This window comes from Sinohyriopsis cumingii, chromosome 8 (assembly GCF_028554795.1).
Source record: "Sinohyriopsis cumingii isolate HCF-2022 chromosome 8, ASM2855479v2, whole genome shotgun sequence".
Taxonomy (NCBI): domain Eukaryota; kingdom Metazoa; phylum Mollusca; class Bivalvia; order Unionida; family Unionidae; genus Sinohyriopsis; species Sinohyriopsis cumingii.
Window position 1 is genome coordinate 10,638,810 of NC_142968.1, and position 27,806 is coordinate 10,666,615.

The window sequence follows — 27,806 nt, forward strand, 5'->3', positions numbered from 1 at the left end:
ATACAATTCAGGGCAAAATTTAATACGTATACTTTTTACCTCACTTTCAAATCTGATGAGTAGACGGTGAGACAGTTTGTGGAACTCAATGGTGACACGTTTTTTTAGTCCGGTCAGAACTTTGTCAAATGCTGCATAGAATTTGTCAGCGATGGCCTCCACCAGATGTTGACCACTAAAATAATGGCCTGAGTTAATTTTAAAGTGATAAATGTAAAAAGGAGGAGAAGTGTCACTGCTGCTGCGGGGTATTCGGTCTTGGGAAGTGATTTATGTTGAGAAGTGGTCGTCATGGTTTGCTGCACTGTTGGGTCCAGAATTTCGACGTCAAAAGTGTTTTCAGTTTCAGTGATGTTTTTGATTTGTGTTGGGTAAATCATTTCTACCAAAGCCACTTCCCAATGGGCTTCGTGATCTAATGGGATGGCCTGAGGTAATTTGGCCGTGTAACAGCACAACGTGTTGTGGGGAAACACCTCCATGGAACTGTCACTGGGTAAGGTTAAGTAAAATTGGTCTTGATGACTCATAATTCCAGAGTTCTGTGGCTGTCCGAGGGGTTACTGGACGTCAGAGGCGTGTCTCCGCCCAAAATGGGGTTCTGGTTGTGGTTGTTGTTGGAGTGGTGACTGGCACTGGCACTGGACACAAGGTTCCCGTGGTTCCCGTTCGAGGTGAATTTCAGGGAGGGATTAGGAAGCAGGTAACCGATGCAACTGCTCAATAAAATGGTCCACAATTGTTTGTCTCCTTGTTGCAAACTCAAATTGGGAATGGCTGCACCGATGACACAATACACCACGAAGATTTGGCAGAAAAAGACGATTTGCGTTTTAGGCACACGTTCTCCATACCACACCCACAAGGGTTGTTTTTGTAAATCTTGCACAGAAGAACTGGATGAAGGAGTGGTCGACGTAGCTGCGTCTGTGTGAAATGGCATGATGGTCACTTCTTTTTATAGTCGATGACTTGCGAAGCGTCGATCCAAGAATCAAAACTGGGTGGATATCCTTTCCAACGTACTTTCACTTCTTTGACACGTCGTTTGCCCACTTTACGGGTTCTGCGTTCGAGAATGCTTTCGATGTCGTACACGTCGTCTTCTTTTTTGGTGACACGTTGTAACTCGGGTAAGTAAAACGTTCCTTTGAGTACTTCTCCGTTCATGTCTTCCAATTTATAGACGGCAGGATGACGGCCATGCACTCGTCCAGTGACACGAAACAATTCGGTCGTCCAGTTAGGTAAGTAACCTTTGTCGAAAGTGCGTTTGGTTTTGCCAATGCGCACCCAATCTCCTACCGCCAAAACTTCGCTTTTCTTGGGGACAGCCCTCGTCGGGGACGTACCAAACAGGCGCTCAAACACCAACACTTCGTTGTCGGGAGTCACTTCTTGCGGTGCACGTCCGATGCTTCAATGGTAAGATTGGTTGTACGCTTGCACCAGGTGCGGTAAGATGTCGATGTACTTCAGAGTGTGGTGATGCGTAAAATATTTCCACATGCGTTCTTTCAAAGTGCGTTGAAAACGTTCCACGATGCTGGCCTTGGTTTCGGGATTCTCGGTGGTAAAAAAATGAATGTCACGTTTCTTTAATTCTTTTTGGAAAGCTTGGTTCAGAAATTCGGTACCTTTGTCCGTTTGCCATCGAAGAGGGTGACGACCGCTTTGTTTCAACACCCGTTGCAGGGCTCGCACTAACTTGCTGCTCGATTTGGAAGTCAAGGGCACGACCCAGGCAAATTTGGAAAAGACGTCGATGACACAAAACAAATATTTGTAGCCGCGATTGTAGCTGGCCAAATGAGAGACATCGGCTAAATCGGCTTGCCATTGATGATCGATGCCTTCCACTCGGGTGCGACTTCTGGCAAACTTGCGTCGAATGGGTTTGTGTAAAGTGTAGGTAGCTTGTTCTTGTAACCATCGTTGCACTTGAGGTAAACGGAGACTTTTCAGTCGCGTTTTGGCAGCACGATACAATTTTTGAACTCCTGCGTAACCTGCAGGATGGGAGGGATCGTAGTAAATGCTGGCTAACACTTTTTCCATTTTTTTGTGTTTGTTTGTGTGTTAATAAGACACCCACTCTTGAAGGATGCTACTCTTTTTCTCTTGGGGTATTTTCTTGGATTGCAATGCTTTGCGTGTGCGACCGGCAATAGGTGTCGAGGAGGAGGAGGATGTGTGAACAGGGGATATCGGTTCTTGTTTCACTTCTGTCTTCACTTCTGTCTTCACTTTCTTTTTCTCTTGTGATAAAGAAGGGGTGGCCGTCATCTTTTTAATCCATCCAATTCTGGAGGTAGGTGGTGTTGTTAACTTGCGTACTTTTTCTGGTGGAGTTTGAAACCCTTCTTCTTCTTCTTCTTCTCCTTTTTCTGTCTTGGTCACTGGTAGTGGTGGTAGTGGTACTGGTGATGGTGCTGGACTTTTCATCAAGGTCTTAAAATCTTTCAGAGTGGGTAGAGCTGTTTCGTCTAAAGCTTTCTGGTGAAAGAGTTGCAGTCGTTGCAAGAGTTGACCGTACTTTTGCGATTTTTCTGTTTCGGACAAATCTTGGCGATCCATCAAGGACTGCAATTCGTGTTGTAACTGGGACATCTCGCTCAAATTGGGATTGGGAGGTAAATGCGGAGTGCGTTGTTCTTGCTAACGATGGTATTCCATCCATCGTTTGTAAGGCACTAAAGCTAGTTTTCGTCCTTCCATGAGGTTGTCAGGGGTCGATTCTGAGATCTTGGGACTTCAGAGGGCCTTTTTATCTTGCTCCCACCAGTCCTCCCAACATGGTTCCCAAGACTCCTTTCAGTAAGGGACCTAAGAAGAGGGGTAAAATGCCTCCACGTTGGACCAACATCTTCTTCTTTTGACGAATGGGAATTTTCTTTTGAACCATTTGGTGAAGAACGTGACGATGTTTGCCTAAGCATTGTTTCTGGTGTTTGGACCAATGGATCGTGCCTTTCTAGACGTTCAAACACCATTCGCACACGGTATCGATGACCTCGTTGGCGGCTGATTGAATGAGTTTTTTTCGTAGAGGTGGAGAAGCTTTGGACAGGACAGATAACATGTCCCCATGTTTGACTAAACGAGGAGGCAGTCCTTTTCTTTTCTTTCCTTGGGGTTGTTTAGCAGAGGGATGTTTTCTGGAGGGTGACATCTTTGAGTCTTCAGCACCAAAAACACTGATACCCCGACTTGGTCACAGACCTTTTTTATACTGGAACGCGTCGCCACTGATTGTCTTTACGTCGTATCAATTTGAGGACAGGCATGACACGTCGTGCAGGGGTACGCAACGGACTAAATCGAGCCAGTTCTTGCTTGGACAAATCCAGTAAACTTTGTAACATGCCCGATCTTTCTTGGACTTTGATTTTGAGAGAAGGTACTTTGTGAGCAGCAGCCACTGCCACTAAATTGGAGGGTCCTGCCACTGGGGAAGTTCTTTTTGGGGTCATCAACGGAGAAGTTCTTGGTGTGATCAACGTCTCCAAGTACTCTTCAGTTCTTGGTGTCATCAACGGAGAAGTGGATGAACGTGAGGCTGCCGGAGACGCAGTCACCGCCGTGGCAGGTCGTGGTTTGAGTGTGTAAGGTTGCGTCCTGGCCGAAGTGACTCTCTTGCGAGTAGTTTTCTTCTGTGGGCTTTTCTTTTTCTGGGGACTTTTTGTTTGTTTCTTTTTCTGGGGGCTTCTTTTCTTTTTCCGGGGTGGTGTCTGGTAAGAGGAGGGTCCCGCCACTGGAGAGGTTCTCCTTGGGGACCTGGTCTTTTTCTTCTTCTTGGAGCTTCGTTTGACTTTTTTCTTGGGGAGAAGTTTGGGGCATTAGGATCCGATCTTAAGAGAGAGCGAATGATGACCCCTCCTAGAATACCGCTCCCTCCAGGTTTCAAAATGATTTGTTTTTTGGTTTGAGTGTCGATGCGGGGATCGGCCAGTTGGGTCAAAGCGACTTTGTTTCGATCAAAAAAGCGTTTGGTTTGATGAGGAATCTGAATGATTCCTTGGAGTAATTGACGTGCCGTCACCGTGAACCATCGTAAGACTTCTTTGAGACTAGCTTCTAAGACACGAGCTCGTATTTGTGGATTTTTTTCTCGACTGATGCCATACAAGGCACGAATCAATTTGACGGGAAGATGCGACTGAAGGGACGACATGTTCAAAATGTGTGAGACAGACGAAAAGGGTCTGAGGTTTTTATAGATTTTTTTTATGTGGAGTGAAATTAAGTCGAGGACGGAGACGTGTACAGGACAGGCCCTCCGTCTTAGCACCAGTGGTGAAACAAGTGGGTACGAAATCGCAAATCCTCGGGGGTCGTAGGTTTCAAATCGACGAGTAAATAGGCGTGTGGCGTTTGAGTGGCATCGTCGTACGCCTGAGTCAGCCAAGGCGTTCCTAACTGTTTGGCTAAGATTTGCACTTGCGATTTATCTCGAGGGCTTTTAAACAAGACCACGTAATGCACATTGAGACTGATGGTGCGATGGGCTTTACTTTGTTGAAACAAATTTTGGGTGATGTAAACGACACTGGCATTACGGTGATGCCCTTTGCGCGTGAACCACAGTTTAATTTCTTCTTCGTCTTCTCCTAACATGTCGTCAAAAGTGACCAAATGGGTTTGACGGGAGTAAGAGACGATGCCGTCGTCTTCTTTAGGAATGCCTTCCACAAACATGATGGAATCGCCTTGACTTTCTCGCAAGAGGCTGTACGCCGATTGCCACTCTTTGTAACACCACACGATCCGCTGAGGTGGCCGATCGATCAAATGATGTTTATGTTCGATCAAACGTTTGACGAATTCGGTTTTGCCTGAACCGCTAGGTCCAGCAATGAGCATGTTAAAGGGATGGCGAAGATACAAAGCCTCCCAACTGGCACGATCTAAGTGTTCGTCGATGACTTTGACAGTAGAGGAAGAGGGAGTAGAGACAGCAGAGGTAGCCATAGTGTTAGGAATGTCACTCGTGACACGAAAACAAACAAGACAAGAGTTTATATACTTTTTTTCAGAACACGTTTATTGAATGTTTTAAACATGAATACGAAAGACAAAAATATATAAAAGCCAAAGGCTTAAGTACAAGGATAAAAGGCACATGATAACCATTAACGTAGAATAGAAACAAGTGTCTGTACAACATGTTTTGGGTAATGTTCTGACCAGTTCTATAGGGGGTAAGGTCACACAAGTGTCCTCCCGAAAGGGTCTTTCAGGCCTGTCCACGACAGTCCTGTTCTGGGTGACGGGTTCTTCTGGCACCGTCTTTAACACAGGTTGAAAAGTAACTTTTTTCCTTGAACAACTCTCGTGCATACTGGGCCACTTCTTGGGTCCAAGCCTCAAAATCCCATTCTTTCCAGGCACGGACATCTGTCCAATGGGGATGTAAGTCACAAGCTACACACACATCGTCATACACGTCTTGGGTAGCTAAAAGTTGACGAATCTTTTTTTCCCGTAGAGGTCGAGAAGTATCCAGATGAAAACGCAAGGCTTTGAGCAAAAGGAGTCTTTCGTGACCATTTAAGGCCATTGGGGTGGTAAGTACTGTTCGTAAAGAGTCCACAAGGAATCGGCTGGTAAACGAAATCCCAGAAAACAAGTCACTAAGACACACACCACTTGTCGACCCAAATTGAATGGATAAAGTTCTTGTAATAATTGATGGTAATGATCCACGGTTTGAATATGGTCATTGAGTTCCTTCCACGTAATCTGTTCAATGATATGTGACATAATCCGTGGCATGGCAGCCTGATTTTATAGTCTCTTTGTTTCGGAAGCAAAAAAGGTAATTTCTAACTAGACATCTTCGTTCTCCAGTAGGGAATTTAAATGTTACATACTGTAACCGAAACGTCAGAGTTTGTCTAGGTGTTTCGTCTTCCGCTAAGCAGATTCCACGTAACATATGTTGGTAATCCTTTAACTCGTCTTCCTTAATACGTTGCAGTAGGTGAATCTCGAAGTAACCAAAATTACGAACGTTTAGTTCATTCACAAACTGAAAGTGTTCAACAAGGTCTGACCACTGAAACAATTTCTGACGAATCAGTCCTCTTATACCATTCAGGTACCAGTGGTTAAAGATCTGGTGACGTAACGGATGCAATTGTTCTTTACGTTTGACTTGTATTTTGACCAGCTCTCGGTAAATCCTTTCTCTCAACTCCACAGGCAAAGCACGAATGTTCTCTTGTAAAGTATCCATGAATAGGTCAGTCCGTACAATTCACAATCTTCTCCTAGAGCAAAAGTAATCCACATAGTGAGTAATTTCTGACCACTGCCATTCAGGGTAACGTCCAAGAATGTCACTGAACTCTTTTGATGTAAACGGTCTAGAGTAATACAATAGGATGAATGCACACTTGACCCAAAGAAATCTAACACACTGGTTGACTTTTTTCACTTTCCTCTTGTGAATTTCACGGCACAAAAGTTCTACAGTGACCCATTGAGATTTCACTCTGGCAAGTCCCTGCCAAACTTCCTTGTAAATCTTCTCTTGCAGTTCTTTAGGTAATGATTCAATATCGTTTTTGAAATGAAGTTTAAATACTGGTCTCGGTGATGTCCAACATTTGACTCCTAGCCAAACTGGTTTCTTCTTCGTCAACGACATGGTAAGTTACTTTAATGTCTCGGTCCCACTAAGGGTAAGTAATGACAATTCGGTGACCATCGAGCATGTTCTACGTAGGCCGAATCTTGCGGTTCCCAGTGGTAAAGTGACACACCGCAACTGAAGCACTTGACTTTATCTCCTTCGCCCAAGTAGAAAAATCCGGCTCTGGCTAATTCTTAGGGGGTCGGTCCTCCCAGATACTTAGGCATTTTCCTTTGAACGATTGAAGACGATTTTCGCAGTATTCCGACAAACGCACAGGAAACGAATATTCGTCTTTCACAGGTTCGTTTCGATGAGGGTTGGGTGACATGAACAGGAGTTTGCTCAGGGCTAGATGACATCCGTAGGGGGGTAGACGTGAAGGTGAACATCCACCTTTAAAACGAAACCCAGTAAAATGTCAAAGAGGACGAGTGGCATCACTTTCGCATCCCTCAGGTTTGACACGCACAGCATCACTTTCCATGATAGGGGTAGTGACACTAAAGTTCCCATGATGCTTTACGGCATCGCTAAGGTCACAACGTACAGCAACGTACCCATCGCAAGGCTCACAATCGCATTCCACTTCAGAAGCCCCACACTTGAATTGTGCCTTTCTAAACTTGTTTTGTGTTTCTCTGAAAGTATTCATCTTGTTCGCTCGGTCTTGGTAGTCCCAATGAACTATCGATCTTGACCATAGCCCTTTTTATACTAGTCGCAATGCAGTCTCCAGCTTGTACATCTTTCCTTTTTTATGTTTTTTATGTCTTGTTTTGGAAGGTATCGTCTCTAAGGTACCGTCATCATTGTACCGTAATGTCATGAGTGGAAAGGCCATAGAAAGGTAAGGGCAGTGCGGAGACCATCGAGTATGTTCCAGAATAGCTGAATCTTTATAGATATATAGATCCATTCGTAACTTCAGGCCACAAGCGAAACACTGTACTTCATATCCCAATCCTGACACAGGTCCCAAGTAGACAAATCCTGTTCTAGCTAAAACATGCGAAGAAGGTACTCCTTCCCTATCCGTAGGCCATTTCTGAAACGTGTCCAATCGACGGGCACAATCACAATAGTCAGGTAAGAAGACTGGAAAATGGTAGGGTTTGAACTTGGAGTTCTCATCGGGTTTCTCACTCGATTCTTGCTGTGGCGAAGTCATCCTTCTAGTGGGTGACTATCCTCTTACAACCAATGTTTTATACCAAGGTGTCCATACGGCAAAGTAAAGTGGTTGGGTAGTCGCACTCGCTTCTGGTACACGATTTGATAGACTTTTTCCAAGGGTCGATTGACGATGTGGTGAGTGGGTAAACGTACAATCTTGTTCGGTTGATAGGTGGTCACTTTAAAATGTTCATCCTCTCCCGATTGCAAGGCTTCTTTCAGTACCCCAAAGTTGACCACTCGACTGGTACGATAATTCAGAGTCAATCCTTTCACTTTGCACGTCGTGTGCACTTCTCCTTGTTTGTCCCGGTATTGGTAGCCGTAATTTTTTGGACAGCCACTGACGAAACTTAGAATCGTGTCGTTGGGATGCTCGTCTGTCCAGGCTCCTAAACGGTCTCCTTCGATGTCAGGGTACTGTAGACTCGGGTGATCGATGTAGATGCAACTGTCCGTGTCAAAGTACAGGACGCGTTCCCCTAACAGTTCTAAAGCTTCGTACAATTTTAAGCGAGCATGAGCTGTCACGTAAGCTGCAATGATGACATTTCCAAAAGGGTCGTCTTGTACAAAGTTCAGATCTTCTTCGTAATTGACCAAGATCAAATCCTCGCGAACGACGTCCACGTGTTTCATGTATTTGGTTTTGTTGTGAATCATCTGGAAGTAGCGGGAAGGTTCTGTCAAATATTCCGTCTTGGGTAAACACGGTCGTTGTGCCATTTTACCCCACAAGCAATTTAACATCACTTTGGCAAACGATCGCCTGCCTTCGTTTTTCTCGATGTGGTCTAAAGTGATGCCTTCTTGTTCATAGTATTTCTCTTTGAATTTTATTTGGTCTTCGGGAGTGTGACACCAGGAAGGATAGCCGCTGGCTTCTTGCTTCAGTTTCAAAAAGGCATCCACGTAGTCGGCGAAAACGCCTTTCTGCGTGGGGTCACCCTTGTGGTATTGTTGTGTCTTGGGAAAGTGACAAATTTCGTACACTTCTAACAGTTGGTATCCCATGTCCAGAGCTTTGAACAATTCCACGCTGACCCACGTCCCCGTCAAGGCCCGTTCTTCCTGGGTGTGATGGCAAGGCTGGTCTTGGTTGCACGTTTCGGCACAAGTACGGCACAAAGAAAACATTAGTTTGCCTTGGCAATGGTGAGGTGACACGGGATGGTACAAGTCCGTGGGCGGCAGAACTTTACACTTGATCAGACCTTCGTATTGTCGAATGTTTTTCAGGTCGATGTGTTCCGTCAGCAATTGTGGGTGCCCTACAGGAAAGCGACAATATTTGCACACGTAAGGATACAGCGAACACATGTCCAAGTATTTGATTTCTTCTCCTTTCTTTTAGTCGGCTTGGTACAGCAAACAGGTGGCATTGGTCCTTCCTCCGTACAAACTATCCCTCGGGTTCAGGGAGTCCATCAGCTTGTAACTTTCCACGAGGCGTTTAAATTCGGGATCGGTTTTCAAACGGTGATCGTACTCGTGTTCCCACATTTCCACCACTTGGTATCCTTCCTGTTCTAACTTTAGGCGTCGCTGACAAGTGTCCTGGTACAAGTCTTCCATGGTTCGTTGTAAAAACTGATTTTTAGTGCTACGATCAGGGTAGCAGACGGGACATCCGTGAAATAAGCAACCGTTAAACTCGTACACGATCTTGGGGTTTTCTAAGTCCCAGCCATCTACCGAATACGTTAGGGCTTTGACCGAGTATTGACGTTTGACATACCTGGTCGATTGAGGGCTGATGACAGCCACGGTGTTTTGAGCCATGAATCGTTGTCTGTACACTAAGGAACACGCTTTGGCAATGGTGCAAGCTTCTTTCAAAGGATCGACCCCTCCGTGTTCCATGAACAGTTCTCGAAATTTTCCACAGCAACGTCGTAAAATGTCGGAACGACAATACTTTAACATTTCTTCCTGAAAGTCGAAAGGGTCCGAGGCGTGAGCCTGGTACCAAGCGTAGAAAGCTTCTCGTTGTTCGGTACGCATGTTGTCGGGGTCGTCATAGTGAGCCTCAGGTAAATGGGGTAGAACGGCGTGTTGATTGGCTTCCGTATTGAAAAAGTGTGGAAAGTACCCTTTAGCAATTTCTGTCATTCCAAACCTTTTAGGCATTCGGCTCAAAGGCATGGCCAAGTAACTCATCGAATCTTTAAACTGTACTTGTCCTACTTGCATGAAAATGATTTTGGCTCCGTTCAAAGTCACTTTAGGACGCTCGGTGCCTTGTTCCGTATAGTATCTCAAAAGAAACTGTCCATCGTATCCGGAGAAATTGTGAGCTATCACTGTGGCATGACGATGACAATCTCCGTAACGTTCGATGTCCTCTTGGCTCCACGTCTTGTCGATGGGGTCTAAGACCCATTTGGCAAAATCGGCTAATGTGTTCGGTCCTCGAAAGATTTTTCACGCCCTCCGGGAATCTTGCTGCAGTGAGGGCAATAACTGAAGATAGGTTCCTGAATGCACTTTTCGCACGCTCGATGAGCCACGCAGAAATTAGGAATGTGAATGCCGGTCTCTTGCATGCATTCGAAATCGAAAAAGATGAAATTGCCTTTCTTCTTGTGACCGTCATCTTCCTCTGGTTGGGGTTGGTATTGTTGTACGTAACATTGATGTTCCAAGTCCACGGTGTGGTGACAAATGTGACATTTTTTCTTTCCTGAACATACGTGTGCCTTGGCACTATTGGTACGTATGCCTTGTCCACACGCGGGGCACAATCTCAGCAGTTGACAAGAGCATTTCTGCTGTGAACCTTGCGTCTTCAAATGTTGTTGGTAACAGGTAGGACTGACAAACGTGCGCAGACAAGTTGAACAAGGCACTGGTCCTTCGCTCAGACAGGGTGGAGAGGCCAAACATCCTGACCATTTCAATCCACAATTCTTGTGTTGCTCTCGATTATTATAACCATGGTCACATTTCTCACAATAATAAACATATCCCAGGAATCCGGTGATACTGGTAATGGTATCGAAATGGTCATCGTGATAATAGACATGAATGTATGTTCCATCCTTAAAGTCTTTCCCTCGAAACAACAGAGGCCCGCGCATTTCTTGAGGGTACACTTTCAAGGTGTATCGTGGAGCTAGGACATCTTGCAATTTTTGCATCTCAGGAATGCCACTGGGTGTGTCTTTGGACAGTCCGGCTTGTTGCAACAGGAGTTCTGCTTCATTTCGTTGTTTGGCTCGATCGGATCGTTGAATAATTTTCCAGGTTCTTTTCCATTCTACCGTGTCGTTCTTGTTGGCATAGGTTCGTCCCACCACGATGGCACGGGCTAAACACATCTGGTCTTGAGGGTTGTTAATTCGGACGAGACTTGTTTTGGTGTTGCGAAGCTCGTTCACCAATAACATCTTTTTGCGTCCAGTCCCTTGAGGAGGAGAGACGTGGGTCATGTCCAGTGTGGCTTTTCCATCGGTGATGTCAAACTGGTCATTAGATTGTTGCACGTGTTGAATTTTGTCCATGACTTTGCAAGTGGTCAATTCTGCAGGGGTGCTAAACTCGATCCAAACAGGAATTTCAAACCGTCGTGCTGTATGGAAAGTCTCAAGCGATCGTCTTCTTTGGGTTGACATTGTCGCTTGAGTGTGGTAAGCAAAGAATCCCACACTCCGATGATGAAACCTTCTGCTTTCTACAATGGTACGTCGGGCTTGAAATCTTTAAACTTCACCGTGTATTTGTAAGCCGTGGTTCTAAATTTTCTAGAGGAGCGCTTTTCCGTCTCTCGAATGGAATTGTATTTTTCAGGGTTGACTAAGGGTGGCGAACTTTGTTTAGAGGGTTTGGATTCTGGTTCACTCATGTCCTCTTCAAAATCACTGACATGAATTTGTACCAAGACTTCAGCTCTGGTACGAGGCGATAGATCACGTTTCTGCCTCTTACTTTCTTCTTCTTCTTTCTTCTCAAATGAATTGGATCGTTTCATCTTGAGTGCAAAACGTCAAATGACTCAAGTTTAAACACCATAAACTAATTTATAGTCATGGCAAACCAGAGTATATAAAAGGGTGTGTGTCTTGTCCTTTCACTATTCATTTCACTCTCAAACCGAGCACAACGATGGAAGAGACTACCCAGATGGAACGTTTCATCAGAGCTTTGCGAGGGGTCATTAGAAAATTCTCTTCAGACCAGCCGACGGACTACTCTCCTTCCTTTCGAGATAAAAGTCAAGATACTTGCTATATCTGTCAGAAGAAAGGGCATTGGTCTTCAGAGTGTCCAGACCATCAAAAAAGAAAAAAAGGGGCTAGAAAAGACAAAAGTCAAGATACCTGTTATTATTGTCAAGAAAAAGGACTTTGGTCTCCAGATTGCCCAAAAAAGAAACAAGAGGAGTCAGAAGAAAAGAGGGATTCTTCAGAGGAAGAGAGGGATTCGTCAGAGGAAGAAAGCAGCCGGGTAAAGAAAAAGAAACAGGAGAAGAAAAGAAGAAGGGAAGAAAGTGAGGAGGAAGAAGAGGAAAAGCCTGTGAGGGTGAAGAAATTTTAAAAAACAGAGAGAGTAAACAATGAGACAGAAGAAGTTTATGAACTTTTAAAGTGCTATGTTGTGAATTGTGAATTGGATTGTAACTATTGATAAAAGAATACATTAATTATATAAGGTAAGAGTCTTTGAGTTCTGATTTTAAAATAAGAACGTACACTCACGCACCCATATACACGTACTATTTGGGTAAATTTTTTTTTTTTTAAGTTATTGGCAATTGAAATTGTACTTCTTTTCGAGAGACGTGGGTGGCCCTGAAAAGGGCCTTTGGTTTTTTTTTTTTTGGTGTAGGGGTGAGTTTAAGCAATCAACTTTAACTGCCTTAAGCCTTTGCCATGGCCAAGGCCTACTTCTGATGATTGGGTTGAAATCACTAAGGGTGGTACGATAGGCTTAGTCACAGGGTTGGCGTGTTTAGCTCGGGAAGGTCGTATTCTCTTCGGTCGTGATAAAGAAGTCTGATACATTTGTTTCAGACTTCTTAACTCCGCTAAAATGTCCAACAGTACCGTGACCGTTTGATTTTCACCCTCTTGTTTCTTTGCTGCTACTTCTTCTTGTTGTTGTTGTTTTTTTCTTACCTCTTCTTCTTGCTGCTGTTGCTGTAGGAGAAAAGCTTGTTCCGCTTCCTTTTGTCGTTGTATAAATTTCTCCAATTCTTCTTTCTGTCTCTGTCTAAAATTCTCCACTTGCGGTAATGAAGAAGGTAACGAAGGTTCCGGAACAAATTCTTGCGAGGTAAAAAAATCCACAAAATCCCAATTTACCTCTTCTGAAAGTAAGTCCGGGTTCCCTTGGGCGGTCTCCACTGCTGGTGCACCCCAATGGATCGTTTTCTGAGTTTCCGTCATATTGAATCACTGTCGCATAGATTGACTACACAGAGGCGCTAGCGAATTTATATAGACCACGTGACGTCACAGACTGTTCTCTTCGGATTGGATGCGGGCTGACTGAATTTTGTAACGCGTGTTTGGATTGGTGAATGAACTCAATCCGTTTCAATCCTTCCTCTACCTATAAATAAGCGCAGTTCACTGCATTGATTCGCCTGTTCTCGTCGCCTCAAGATGTGGACCACAGTTGAATCATCCACCCTTGTGTCTTCAATGATGTTTAGGACGGACATGCTAATGTATGTCCGATCCAAGTGGACCGTTGTCCACAGGACAGACACCAGTCTGTGGATACGTAGGATCTACGTAGAAAGACAAGGATGCCTCAAAAGAGTGCTGATTTACGGTCCAACAGTGAGACGCAGCCTAAGGCGAAGAAGAAGACCAATGCGGTGCCCTTTATGTTAATGGATACATTAACATAAACCAAAGGCCCTTTTCAGGGCCACTCATAGGTCTCGAAAAGAGATTGACTTTCGATTGCCTACCCTTTTTTTAAAAAAAAATTTTTTTAAAAATCCCATGTTAAATTCCCCTTGTCCCTAGACAAGCCCAAACTCTATTCCCCATGTTCAATTCCCCTTTGTCCCTAGACAGACCCACACTATAGTTCCATGTTAAATTCCCTTTGTCGCTAGAGTGACCCAACAATTTTCCCCATGTTAATTTCCCTTGTCGCTCAACAGACCCACGATTTATTCCCATATTAATTTCCCTTGTCGCTAGAGTGACCCATGATTTTTCCCATGTTAAATTTCCATTGTCGCTAGAGTGACCCAGGGGTGTTTTTAATGCTAATTCCCATTGTCGCTAGGGTGACCCCATTCACTACTGATATTACACCCATCAATCATACATCAAAATAAAGGGAATTGAAAGGTTCTTTGAACAATACCTAAAATACACAACTTCGTCTTTAAATAACCAGTATACCCAGTGAGGAATTCCGGGGTAATCCTTTTCCTTTAAAAACTTCCCCTATGCAAAGTACAAACTGTAGAGCAAAAAAAGGATCAAGCGGAGCTAGCAGATTTTTCCGTTAGGTAGTGAAGGGGGAACTCTACAGATGTTATTGGAAAAAAAGAGATGAATTTTGTCAGAATAGACAATGCCAGCTTCTAAAAGTGCAATGAATGAATTACCAAATATATAAATAGTCATTACACGCACACACACACACACACACACACTTGTAGCATCCTCTATGACCTAGGTAAAACAACTTATAAAAAGCAGCTACGCAGCGGTCATTCTTCTGTTATAATTCCAGTTTATATAATATGTCTCAAACAATAAAAACAATATTAACATAAAACTAAATATACAAAATATCCAATTAGTTAAAAAGATTATGGATGTCACTCTCTGTAAAACTGTATTAGCTAGTTATCGCAAATCCCTTTTAATGTTTTTAATTTTAAACAGGACCATATCCTTCCTGGGACATTGACTCGTTGACTCATAGGTCATCAACTCCAAACTCCGGATTATTCCGATTGTGACTTTTTCCTCCTTCCGCGGCGATATTGTGGTATGTTATCAAAAGTAGTTCCAAATATAATTTATGATTCTTAGATAAGCTGAATTATAATGGAAGAGGATGATCCGATTGGGCATAACTTTAAAAGGCACATTCCGAACATCCTCGCCTCTAACTGATGCGAGTCAACTAACTTCAAACACAAGAAGGAAACGACCGAGAATGTTCAGCTGGTTATTCTCCTTGTTACAGCACGACAATTTTTTGTAAGGCTGCATATTAAGAGAAAGACAGACAGACAGACAGAGGGAACGAGTGAGGCAGAGAAACTAAATAAATGTTAAAGATGTTTTTGCATAAATCCTGTTAACACCATTTGTCTAAATCGACATTCGCTCAGTAAGTCTTGTTTGCTCACATCCCAATGAATTAAAACGTGGAGTAAAAATAAACTTCCAATAATCAAAGCGTCGTTTTGTCAGCGATGGTGAAAACTGTGAATCTCTGACGTAACGTGTGCTAATGAAAATAGATACCATAGTATTCATAAAATCATAGGTGTAATCTGACATCGTTTAGAGTAATAACTTCCAAAACAAGTCCCTATCTTGTAATGTTATTCTCTTTCTTTATTTTATAGAATTGTAGATGGTATAACTGTAAAAATCCACCATTCTCACGATTTATATTATCATCACCCCACATCTACTATCCAGTACTGTGACCTTTAGGAGCGACCAACACCCACTCATTTACTGATCACAGTGGTTAAGAAGTGGTATAAAATATAATTTAAATTCTTTTATAATCAAAGCCGTTCAACTCCATAATTTAATTGCAGTCCCCTTTTTGGACAACCACTTACCACACTCGTAATTATTAAAATCATATTATTACTAGCATACAGGGAGTGAAGGAAAGGAAAAAGTAGAGCTTTCTGTAGACATTAAATAGAATACAGAGAAAAATAAAGGATGGCTGGTTGGTTTTAATTACGCAGTACTTGGCAGTATCGTACCGAGGAAATGGGTCTCGGTGATTTTCCTGAAAACACACTGAAACAGCCGACCTGGGCTACCTTAGGCTGGCCTCAAACATGCTACCCTTGAATTACATGTTGGTTATTCTGAGTAATGAACTGCTAAAAAAATAATAATAATAAAAACACATGACGGATTTTTGTTTAGAAATAAGTTGTACCCTCACAATTGACTAGTTATATGATTTCCTGTAAACGTTTGTGCATTCTTTGCCTTGATTATTATGACATGCCTACATAAGTGATAAAATATGTCAAGTTAACAGATGTGATGAGACTACGTTGTAAACTTATTGTGGATAATGTACGAATGAGAAAATGATTGGAAGCCCAATAAATTAATTTTTGGTAGTACATCTATATCACATTTAACTGTTTGTACTTGTGAAGAAAAAAAATTCTCACCTTTAAATAGTGCTTGAGTCTTATCCATACATTTTTTTTTAAATAAACAAAAATTCCGGACAATAAAATTTTTAAAACATATCACAATTAGTGTACTTTTCTTCCTTTCTTACTGTCTTTCTTTGTCTGTCTTATTCAGTTTTTATCATTTTAGAGCGTTCTGTTTCCTTGCATCCTTAATTATGTCCCTGACTATTTCCAAGAGATGACTAAAAATGTGATGATGTGACAAGCGCACAATTTTGGGAGTATCCAATGTTTTAACACAAAGGTCTTGATATTGACCAGACTTTAAGTACGCAGTTTGTATTTGCTAACTAGCGAACAGTTGCATAACCAAGTTTATTGAACGTTTATAGAACGTGATAATTACGTTGTCCCGAAAACAAACAAGATGTGCGTAAGATTTAGAACACTTTATATTAAGTAGAGATTTTCTAGCAACGGGTAGAAGTGCTTAGATATACTATACCAAAACACACACACACACACACACACACACACAGATATATATATATATATATATATATATATATATATATATATATATATATATATATATATATATATATATATATATATATATATATATATATATATATATATATATATATATATATATATAAAACCACATTAATGGTATAAGTTTCATCACTAAATTGGGTGCTACTGAAGCAATATAAATCAGTCTTTCTCACACATATGTAATGGATGTACTGAGTGTAACGGACATTGGTTTCGACCACGCGTAATTAAATACATACAGGTAGTAATAGTCGAGAAATTATAATTTCAGACCTATGATTGCTTCCAGTACTCAGTTATATATATATATATATATATATATATATATATATATATATATATATATATATATATATATATATATATATATATATATATATATATATATATATATATATATATATATATATATATATATATATATATGTGTGTGTGTGTGTGTGTGTGTGTGACACTTATAAGCTTACAGAGTAACTAATCAAATAAATCCAATGATACATAGCGACTGAAATTTACCATACATAGTCCATATTATTTAAGAGGGAAATTTTTCTCACTCTCATTCCTCATTCACGTGCAACTGACTTTAATGGTTGTTGAAGTTGACAAAATGATGGTAAGTAATAAGACAATACGAACATTGGAAACTTTTGATTAAGGTAGGAAACATTTCATTTGCTTGGTTTCTAACAGTACATTTTCAAGATAGATAATGTAACTCAGAAATGCCAACTCTTAAGATTTTTCCGTAAAATTACCCTTAAAATACGAACTTAGGCAAGCTAGCAAAGAGTATGGAAAAATTATCGTTGCCAAAAAATCCGGATAATTGGTTCATCTGTGTTTTTATTTGGATCCGGGTTTTATCTTAGAATTAGTCAAATTGGTCATGGAACTAGTCTAACTTTACAACAGCACCACAGACGCTGTAAACTGCACCAATTTATTCATGCGAAGCGTCTGCACGATGAAACTGTTGATTATATAATTTTTTTAAATGGCGTCCCGAAAGCGTTGCATGTTTAAGACGAAAGGGAAAATAAGCTTCTAGAAATGTGTTAATAATCGGCATAGAAGAATAAAAAGGAGTATTCAGATTCTTGTGAATAAAAGCTGGAAAGGACACAATTACGTTTATTGGACATCACGTGCCAATTTGAGTATGTCTCGTGATGGGAGATATGATTGATGTCGTCATGTGAAATGGAAATGAATTTCCAAGAATTAATAATTATGTAAAGCTGAGAGATAGCAACAATCCACTGAGCTCCATATGGGTCGGTACTAGCGTTTGTGCACCTGTACTAGTGGTAAATAAAGTCTACGCGTACTTTACAAACTTTTCAGTTCAACGTAATGTTTATCATCGATGTGTCGAACTTTTAATGACGTTTTCCAGCTTTACAATAGCAGTTATGGATATTTTGTTACACTTTACTGAAAACTGGTCAATCTTACTGAAAAAAAATCAACTGCCTTACTGAGACGAACTCGTCAGGGTTGGCAGGCCTGGATACATACTACTGATACATGTTTTATTACGGGTTAGGTATATCTTTATGTGAGGTAAGATAAATGAATTAGTGGTGTCAGGTGTGATTTATGAATCTCTGACGTATGAGTGTAATATATGAATCTCTGCCGTCAGGTGTAATTTATGAATCTCTGATATCAGGTTTGATATATGAAACTCTTACCCAAGGTGTGATAATTGAATCTCTGACATCAGGTGTGATATATACATTTCTAACGTTTTCCAGCTTAACAATAGCAGTGATATATGACTCTGACATCAGGTATGATATGTGAATCTCTGAGGTCATATGTGATCTATGAATCTGACATTAGGTGTGATCTATGAATCTCTGTGGTCAGATGTGATCTATGAGTCTCTGAGGTCAGATGTGATCCATGAATCTCTGAGGTCAGGTGTGATCTATGAATATCTGAGGTCAGGTGTGATCCATGAATCTCTGAGGTCAGATGTGATCCATGAATCCCTGAGGTCAGATGTGATCCATGAATCTCTGAGGTCAGACGTGATCCATGAATCTCTGAGGTCAGATGTGATCCATGAATCTCTGAGGTCAGATGTGATCCATGAACCTCTGACATGAGGTGTAATATATGGCTCTGATTTCAAGTGTGATATACAAATCTCTCACGTCAAAATGTTTTGTATGGTGTTATCAAAGTTGAAGAGATCTTAATTTGCATTTTAAGTGTATTTCTTTTTGTTATATATCTGTTGTTGTTGTTGTTGTTGTTGGATTTTATAACAACTCCGTCAGGCACAGCAGAAGACAGCAAGGTTTTCTTTTTAAAAGTAGTTCCTAGGGCGTGGACACCATGACCGAGACGACAGGTCTGAGATAACCAGACTGAGACAGAAAAAATACGGTTAGCGAAACAGACAGATTTCTCTGTTGCACGAGTGAAAACTGTGAATCTCTGACGTCAAGTGTGATACATCACTCTGACATCAAGTGTAGGGGTCATGAAGATTGAAAGTAAGTTGGAGTGCTAAAACTTGTAATCCCCTCGCAAAATTATGGTCCGCATAATGCCATATACACCACTATTTAAAAGTCTATTCCATTTGTGGCATTCGCCATGCATGGCATTACGTTTATGATTTATCTTAAGTATATCTGCTTTTGTTCAATTAAGTTACATTGAAGAAAATGTAACGACGTGCAATGATTTTGTGCGTCTGGTCTGAAATATAAATACTATTCATTAAAATAGGAATACAGAGCTTGGTCTACAGAAAATACGCTGTAACCCCTATTATTATCCCTATCTAGTAAGTTAAGTCAAAATCATATCACTGGTTCGTACTTCAAGGTACTAAAAGTGACTACCTCCCCTGCACCAAGTGTTCTGTACAGCAGAAATGGTTAAAGAGAAAAAGGAAGGCAGAATAATTAGCTTAATGCATCCAATTTACTTTTGTACAAACAAAGAAACAGAAAATAATAACAGAAGTGACTGATTGTACCAATAAATAAGCATACATTTCCCTAAAAGGCGTAGGAGTCAGTTGCTATATACCAAATTGATGCCGCATCAACCTAATATAAAAGTTCAATAAAAATTAGAATGCACCAATGAGGTAAACAAAAGGCCAAACAGCTGTAACAAAACACGCTATAAATATACCTTCACTTGACCTGACACGTTGGTGGAAGCCAATAGCAAAAGAAGTTTATGTACACAAGTCCTAAATTCATACATGCTTTTTCATGTACGAATTTCTGACCCAATGCAATGGCCACATTACAGCCGTTTCCTTAACCGTTTTTGACGTAATTCAAAATACTGACATCCTCGCCGTTCTTGAGACACTTGCCATATACCGACGTCTCTATTGATACGTACGGCTAGCTCTGCTTTCTAGCCGACTCTTGGTATTTCAGTGTCTAGATACAGTGAAATAACTAGTTAGATGCAGACGCCTCATATCAATTTCAGGAACAACACAAGACCAACATACCTCATTCACAAATACAGCATATTGCTGTGTATATCTATATTTTTGTAATTCTTGGTTCATGACTGTTTGTATATTATGTGTAGTTTTTATTCATGACTATACGGGGGCCCCGAGTGGTCTAACGCGCTATCCGTTGCGGATCACTGCCATCTCACCTCTGCCTGCCAATGTGGGTATGTGAGAAAGCTTGCCAGTAGCTTCTCGTGGGTCGGTGGTTCTTTCCGGGGGTTTTCCCGGGTTCTTCCTCTACCATTAATACTGGCCGCCATGTATAGCCTTTCGTGTGCTGAAATACGGCGTTAAACCCAACAACAACATGACTATAAAATCTAATGAGCAAGATAGTAAACAACTATTTTAAGATAATGCGGGTGTATATTGCTTAGGTTCTATAAATAGATGGTGTCAGGTTTCTAATAATAAAACCTGGCGACAACTTTAATTGATAATTTATAATTGGCTGCAGGGTTTAGGTCACGTGAGTTCTTAAAATAATTAAGTTATTTCATATTGGATGGATTAGGTCACATGAATAAGTGTGTGTGTGTGTGTGTGTGTGTGTGTGTGTGTGTGTGAGATAAGGATTTTTAACGTAGCTTCAACAATTTTTCCGTCATATTGCTACGATGTCTGCAGTGTGACAGTTTATAGTGATGTCTAGCACTGAGGCATCAAGCCGAAGACATGTATCATGATGTCCCAACCATTCTCATTATCCTGACACCAGGCCGACCAGTCCTAAGACTAACCTCTTAGAGAGGCAGCTGTTAGTACCATTTTTGTAAGTCTTTGGTATGACTCAGCCTGAGTTCAAACCCACGACCTCCCTCTTCAGAGGCGGACGCTCTAACCACTAGGCCACCGGAGCGGTGAAGAAGTATTTAGAAAGAATAGATTGAGTAGTCAGATCTATCAGGTGGGGTATATTGCGACATATAGTCGTGATAGACTCTTGAATATGTATGTTATTTCGTTGAATCACAATAATGCAATCCAAGGTTTCCTTGTTTTAATTCACTATAATTCCCAGGTAATAATAGTATTGAGCCCTTTGTATTTCCAGTGAATAATTAAATTCGAGCCCAGATTAAACACTGAATGCGACAAATGATTCTGCCTCAAGAGCTTTTAGCACGAATGAATAATGTCAATGAATCAGACCAAGATAAAATATATTTACTTCTCTTGATAATTGTCCTAATATTAAACCCGCACTCATAGAGAAAAGATTAACTATGTATTAGTTGTTTACAGAATTTAAAAAATCGATGATTCTGGTCAGGTAAGCAATGATTTTGATTTTGGACAAAGTCAACTACAAAATACAGTTTCACATTTTTATATATAAAAAAACCAATGCATATTAAATATACATAACAATATAAGGATCTGAGCATTCATGTCGAAGTATTCTATATCACTTATTGGTGATTCTTCTAATCCTGTCCCTATTAGAATGTCGTCGGACATCTCAGAGTCTTTTACTGTCAGGTGTTTTGCCTTTGTCTGAGATTTCTTCCTCTTCTGAAAGTACTCTTGTTCAGAGAGTAGAACAGGCATTATTCAGGTTCCACTCCTTAATGTTAATTTAACATCGGATGTAAGTAGTTAAGTGGGATACATTAGCGTCAATGGGAATTAGCATTACAGAGACCCCTGGGACAGATTAGCGTCAAGGGAAATTTAACATGGAGAAAAATCGTGGGTCAGATTAGCGTCAAGGGAAATTAACATGGAGAAAAATCGTGGGACGGTTTAGCGTCAAAGGAATTTAAACAGGGTGGGACTTTATAGCGTCAAGGGAAATTGAACATGGGATTTTTTTTTTTTAAATTTTTTTTTTTTAAAAAAAGGGGTAGGCAATGGAAAGGCTATCTCTTTTCGAGAAATATGGCTGGCCCTGAAAAGGGCCTTTGGGTTTTTTCTTCTTCTTCTTCTTTTAACTTCTTAACTTTTTCCACCATCCTCTTATTTTGTCCATCATTCCTTTCTTCTTCTTCTTTTCTGTTTCCGGCATCCAGTCCGGGTGACCCATGGCCCGGAACTTCTCTTGGATTTTCATCCAGTTTGTGTTCAGTTTTTCTAGTTCTTCATTTTTTTTTCTATTTTCTTCTTCTTTTCTTTCCTCTGACCACTTTTCTTTGATCTTCTTGACCTCTTCGGTCAGCACATTCCTCATTAGTTCTTCAGCTTTCTTAAGTTTTTCTAACCCCCACTTCGCGAAACACCAATCTGTCCATTCTGCAATGTCTTCTAGAAAGCACCTTGCACTCGTCACATGATCTATTGCTTCTTTTAACTTACCCACTTTCACATACGGTGGGTTAATTAAACCTCTGATTCTCTTCTCCTCATCCTCTATCATTTCTTTTACAATATTTACGGATAAGTGGAGGCTGGTTACTTGTCTTGAGACGAAGTCTTTTGTCACTGCATACCTCCATTCCTGTTCAACCCTTTCTGCTACACTCAATCCATCTACCATCCAATACCAACTTCCCATAAGATCGTTGTATAAAGCTGAAGCTGCTGGCATCTTCTTGTTTGCTTATTCCGTAGAATGGGCTCCAATGACCAACACTGTTAGTTTTATAGTGAAAGCGCGGACGTGATGGAAAACATCCCCCTAAAAAAAACATAAAATTCATCTTACCTAGATCATGACCAAACAACGCGCGGACGTGAAGGAAAACATCCCCCTACTTTTTTATTTCATATAATAAAACCCAAACTATACTCTCCACATCAGCTAAGAAACAATAAACAAATCCATAATCTACTATCCACACAATCGTACGTGAGCGGGTACAAACACAAACACACAAACACATACCCTCACACTATCTTAAAAAAGAGTTAGTGTTTATATTCACACTACTCTACCTACACATTGGCAAATTGATGGTTATTTCTTTTCTAGAGTATTGGGTAGCCCTGAAAAGGGCTGTTTTTTGTTTGGAACTTCATGGACACCTGGTTAATGGTGGCACCTTCCAGGCCTGGCGCCACATACACATCTTATCCCCCAGTTACTTTTTACTTTTTTGGGGGAGAGAGCAGAGGCAGGATATGTCGCTTCAGAATCCCAATTTTCGCTCTCTGGGATTCTGAAATTTATTCTTCTTCTCTTCTTTTCCTTCTCCTCCTCCTCTTCTTTGTTTCTTCTCTCCTCCTCTTTGTATCTTCTTTCCTCTTCTTCTTCTTCTTTACATCTTCTCTCCTCCTCTTCTTTTTTTCTTCTTTCCTCCTCCTCTCTTATCCTTCCCTCCTCCACAATGGCTTCCGCGGCCAGTTCATTCAACAGGCGCCTGGCATATTCCAGATGCACATGAAGTTCCAACAGTTTAGACAGTCTCGTGTTCATTTTTGGTGTTGATCAATCAACAAGGGTAGCTGGACTGCCGAACGAGTTTCAATTTATAGTGAAAGCGCGGACGTGATGGAAAACATCCCCCTAAAAACATAAAATTGATCTTACCTAGATCATAACCAAAAAAAAAAACAACAACGCGCGGACCTAAAAGAAACACTCACTCACTTTTTTATGCTACCCATCACTATTTTAAAATTTTTTATAAATCACTTCAATAGACTATCCACATACGCAAAGCAATCCAATCTAACCCCAAATTTACACCTCAAACACCAAAAAAAAAAAAAAAAAAAAAAAAAAAAAAAAAAAAAAAAAAAACATCATTTTAATCTACTATCCATACCAACTTACTTAACCACTTACAAACACAAACACAAACACATACCCTCACATTTTTTTAAAAAAAGAGTTAGTGTTTATTTTCACACTACTCTACATACACACATTGGCAAATCGATGGTTATTTCTTTTCTAGAGTATTGGGTAGCCCTGAAAAGAGCTGGTTTTTTTTCTTTTGCTATGGCATTCTTTTTAGTTTCTAAGAATGCGATGTCCTCTGAGGATAGACTTTCTGGCGATAGGTCTGCTTCTTCGGAAAGAGAAGAAGAACTCTTTGGTGTCGATACGACAATCGACAAAGCCTCTGTCAGCTTCAGGTTGCTGTTGCTCTTGTTGTTGTTGTTGTTGCTGCTGTCTCTGAAGTCTGTACTTCTCTGTCCATTCTTCTTTTTCCCTGTTCATTTCTTCTCTGAAGAGCTCTTCTATCAGGTCTTCAGTGATTTTTAACATTCTCACATTCTCTATTTCTTCTGGCTTCGGTATCAGACTGTGTCTGACCCTATGCAAATTCACGTAGGCTTCGTTGAGTTTAGCTAGTTTGGAGCACATCTTCTTAGGAGGATGAGTCGACAATGGATGGTTAGACTGGAAACAACCCGGTTCTTAAAGTCAAAGCGCGGACGTGAAGGAAAACATCCCCCACACGGTTTTTGAGTCGCAACGTTTAGTGAGTGTCATGAGAGGGATAGTAAGAAATGAAAGAGCATCAATCCAACATTCTTATAGCTAAACAAAAGACAAAGGCATTTTTTTCAAAACACAACAATTTTTATTCAAAAATCATTTAACACTAAACAACAACTCTAACATTTTTAACAATAATCCAACAATATAACATCAAACAATTTTTTTCAAAACACAACATTTTTTATTCAAAAATCACTTAACACTAAACAACAACTCTAACATTTTTTAACAACAATGCAACACTAAAAGTTTCTCCACTAGGTAAAGAGGGATAACAGTCTTCCATGGTTTCTAGTAATCTAGGATGACTTCTCTCAAACTGTTGATTTCTATGGTATTATCGAATTCTGCATACAGGATGACGTTCACCGTTTCATCAGGGTCTCGGTCTTTAAACTGAATTTCCACACGAATCTGGCCGGATTTTATAGGGTGGAAATGTCCCTCGTCGCTGCCTTGGTCTGGAGTGAAATCGAAAGCCCACAAAGCGTAGCCTCCTGCATAATCCTCGTACGTAATACCGTGACTGGTATTGGTTCCTAACTGTCCGGTGGCTTCGTACAGGGACAAGTACGATCTCAAGTAATTCTTCTTGGTAAAGTCAGGTTCGAAAGGTCGGGTACACAAGGTCTTGCCATCGCGACTGACTTCGATTTTTGACACGCCAAAGTGTTGAAAGTAGAAAGCATTTTTTTCGGCAGCTCCGTTGAAGGCTGTATTCTCGACGATACCAACGATCAAACGTTTGGGTAACTGTCCTTGGAACAGATGATCTTCGATCATGGATCGCTGTCCCTTGGGAATGGTGAAGGTTTTCACTTCCACACGTCGTATGGGATACTTGGCAGTCGTTCTGCTCAACGTCTGACTGATGTCGTTTCCCACTTTAGGTAACACTTCCACACGGCGTACGTAGAGTCTGGCTTCTAGGATTTTGGTTTTGTAACCGTCACTATCAGCCATCAAATGGAAAGCGGCACTGCTACGATTCAGTCTCAGGCGGACATCCACCCCGTTCAGCAAATACTTTTCTTGCAACCACATGTCCAAATGCAAACGATCCATCAGTTCTAAACTTGTGTCGGCTCCCGTGATTCTCTTTCTTCGTTCTACAAATCCATCATTGTTGTCTTTCCTTTCATCAGTTTCCAATATTTCAAACTTGGTAGGTTCGTCAGCTTCCCATACCACACAGGCATTGAGATGAGTGTTCTTGGCATCTATTCCGTACGTCAAGAGATTTTCCAGGTAGGCACGATAAGGGTAAGTATCCATGCTGCTACTGACCAGTTTGTTATTCAAGTACAAGTCCACTCCACTGAACAAGGAATGCATGAAATTGTTGACGGGAGCTACTGCTTCATCGTCTATAGCACCTCCAGTCTTATCTAGAATTTTGACTTTCAGGTACAAGTAACTGCTATTCAGATCGATGTAATCTTCGGGCTGTCCTTTGATTTCAAACTCGATGGGAGCGGAATCGGTCAGTGAGGAGACGGGGTGAAATTCCACCCACTGGGATTCTTGCATCGTCATCATCGTGGGGGGCATGGCAAACAGATCCAGTTCCGTCTTGGAACAAGCGCAAGATTCTCGGTGCATCATTATTTTGTCTCTTTTTTCTCAATAATCGAAAACGTCTAAGTCTCGAACGGTTCTTCTTTTCTTGGCCTTTCTCGCTTGAAGTCTGGTGAAAGGGTGTTTTCTTCGTCGTCTCTTTCTGCCTTGTCCTTGCTGAATGCCTGACTCGGTAGCGTGCAGGGCATTTATAGGTGTTTCTCGTTGGCCTAAAATGTCTTTGCCCGTTTGCAGCAAGACATTTTTGCCTGCCCTCATAAAGGCTTCTTTAGGGTTTTGTTTGTCGATGATGACATTTTGGAGAAATTCTTTGCCTTGCGTCAGTGCCGCATCTTTCAAGGCGTGCAATCCGCGTGTCACCATCGGTTTCAACACCGGGACCACCGAACGAGAGACCGATTTTAACATGTCTCCTAAACCGTGTCCTCGCTGTCGAGCAACCCGTCGGTACACTGGATACATGACTTACTTACGAGTCGTGAGAGAACCGTTTTCGAAAATGGAGTTTCACCGTGACTTTTCCTTTGGTGAATGGAATATTTTGTCCCAGATCTCCTTTTATAGCAATGTTGACCGTGTCCAAATACGACTTACTGACAGGCAAATAGTGAGGATGTACAAATTCGCGGTGGACGTGGTAAGTGTTTCCACCTTCCTCGTCAGCGTCCGTGGCAGAATCCACTTTGAAAGGAATGACACGCAGTAACGGTACGGAGGTGTGTCCCACCACGTTGTACTCCACCACATCGGAATACACAAACATCAAATTCAGTCCTTGGTTCAGTTCTACCGGGGCACGAAATAACTTGCTAAAAGACTCGTTGTCGTAAACGATGGGTAATTCATTTTTCTTGAGCATGGTCTTTCTCATGTCCATGTCTCCGCCCATGTCAAACAATTCAGGACAAAATAAAATGGACAGGATTTTACTTCGTTCAAATTTCATCAAGAAGCGACGAGCTGCTTTGTGGTACTCCATGGTGACACTTTTGTTGACATGCTCCAAAGCTTTCAGAAACACGACATTAAACCTGGAGGTTATGGTGCTGACCAAATGTTGACCACTAAAATAATAGCCTGGGGGAATGAACAAGTGATAGGTGGTGTACTTTTGTGTACGGGTTTTCTTGTCATATTTGACATTGTTATCCATCCACTGTTGCAATTGTTCGTCATGAACTTCCACATCAAAAAAATTTTGATTGGGAAGGACATTGAGGACTTGGGTCGGGTGAATCATTTCTACTAAAGCCACTTCCCAATGGGCTTCGTGATCTAAGGGGATGGCTTGAGGTAATTTGGCCGTGTAACAGCACAACGTGTTCTTGGGAAACACCTCCATGGAACTGTCACTGGGTAAAGTTAAGTAAAATTGGTTTTGGTGACTCATAATTCCAGAGTTCTGTGGCTGTCCGAGGGGTTAGTAGACGTCAGAGGCGTGTCTCCGCCCAAAATGGGGTTCTGGTTGTGATTGAAGTGGTGACTGGCACTGGCACTGGACACAAGGTTCCCGGGGTTCCCGTTCGAGGTGAATTTCAGGGAGGGATTAGGAAGCAGGTAACCGATGCAACTGCTCAATAAAATGGTCCACAATTGTTTGTCTCCTTGTTGCAAACTCAAATTGGGAATGGCTGCCCCG

The 27,806-nt window shown here is 41.3% G+C and overlaps 1 protein-coding gene across 1 annotated transcript in view; it reads right to left on the reverse strand.

The window, feature by feature from the left end:
* Positions 1-18,524: 18,524 nt before the first annotated feature.
* Positions 18,525-27,806, reverse strand: part of LOC149792968 (uncharacterized) — a 191,050-nt gene continuing 181,768 nt past the window's right edge. The window contains exon 11 of the mRNA XM_089968929.1: positions 18,525-18,827. Within this exon, the coding sequence (XP_089825055.1) occupies positions 18,525-18,827 (303 nt within the window). The remainder of the gene's footprint in view (positions 18,828-27,806) is intronic.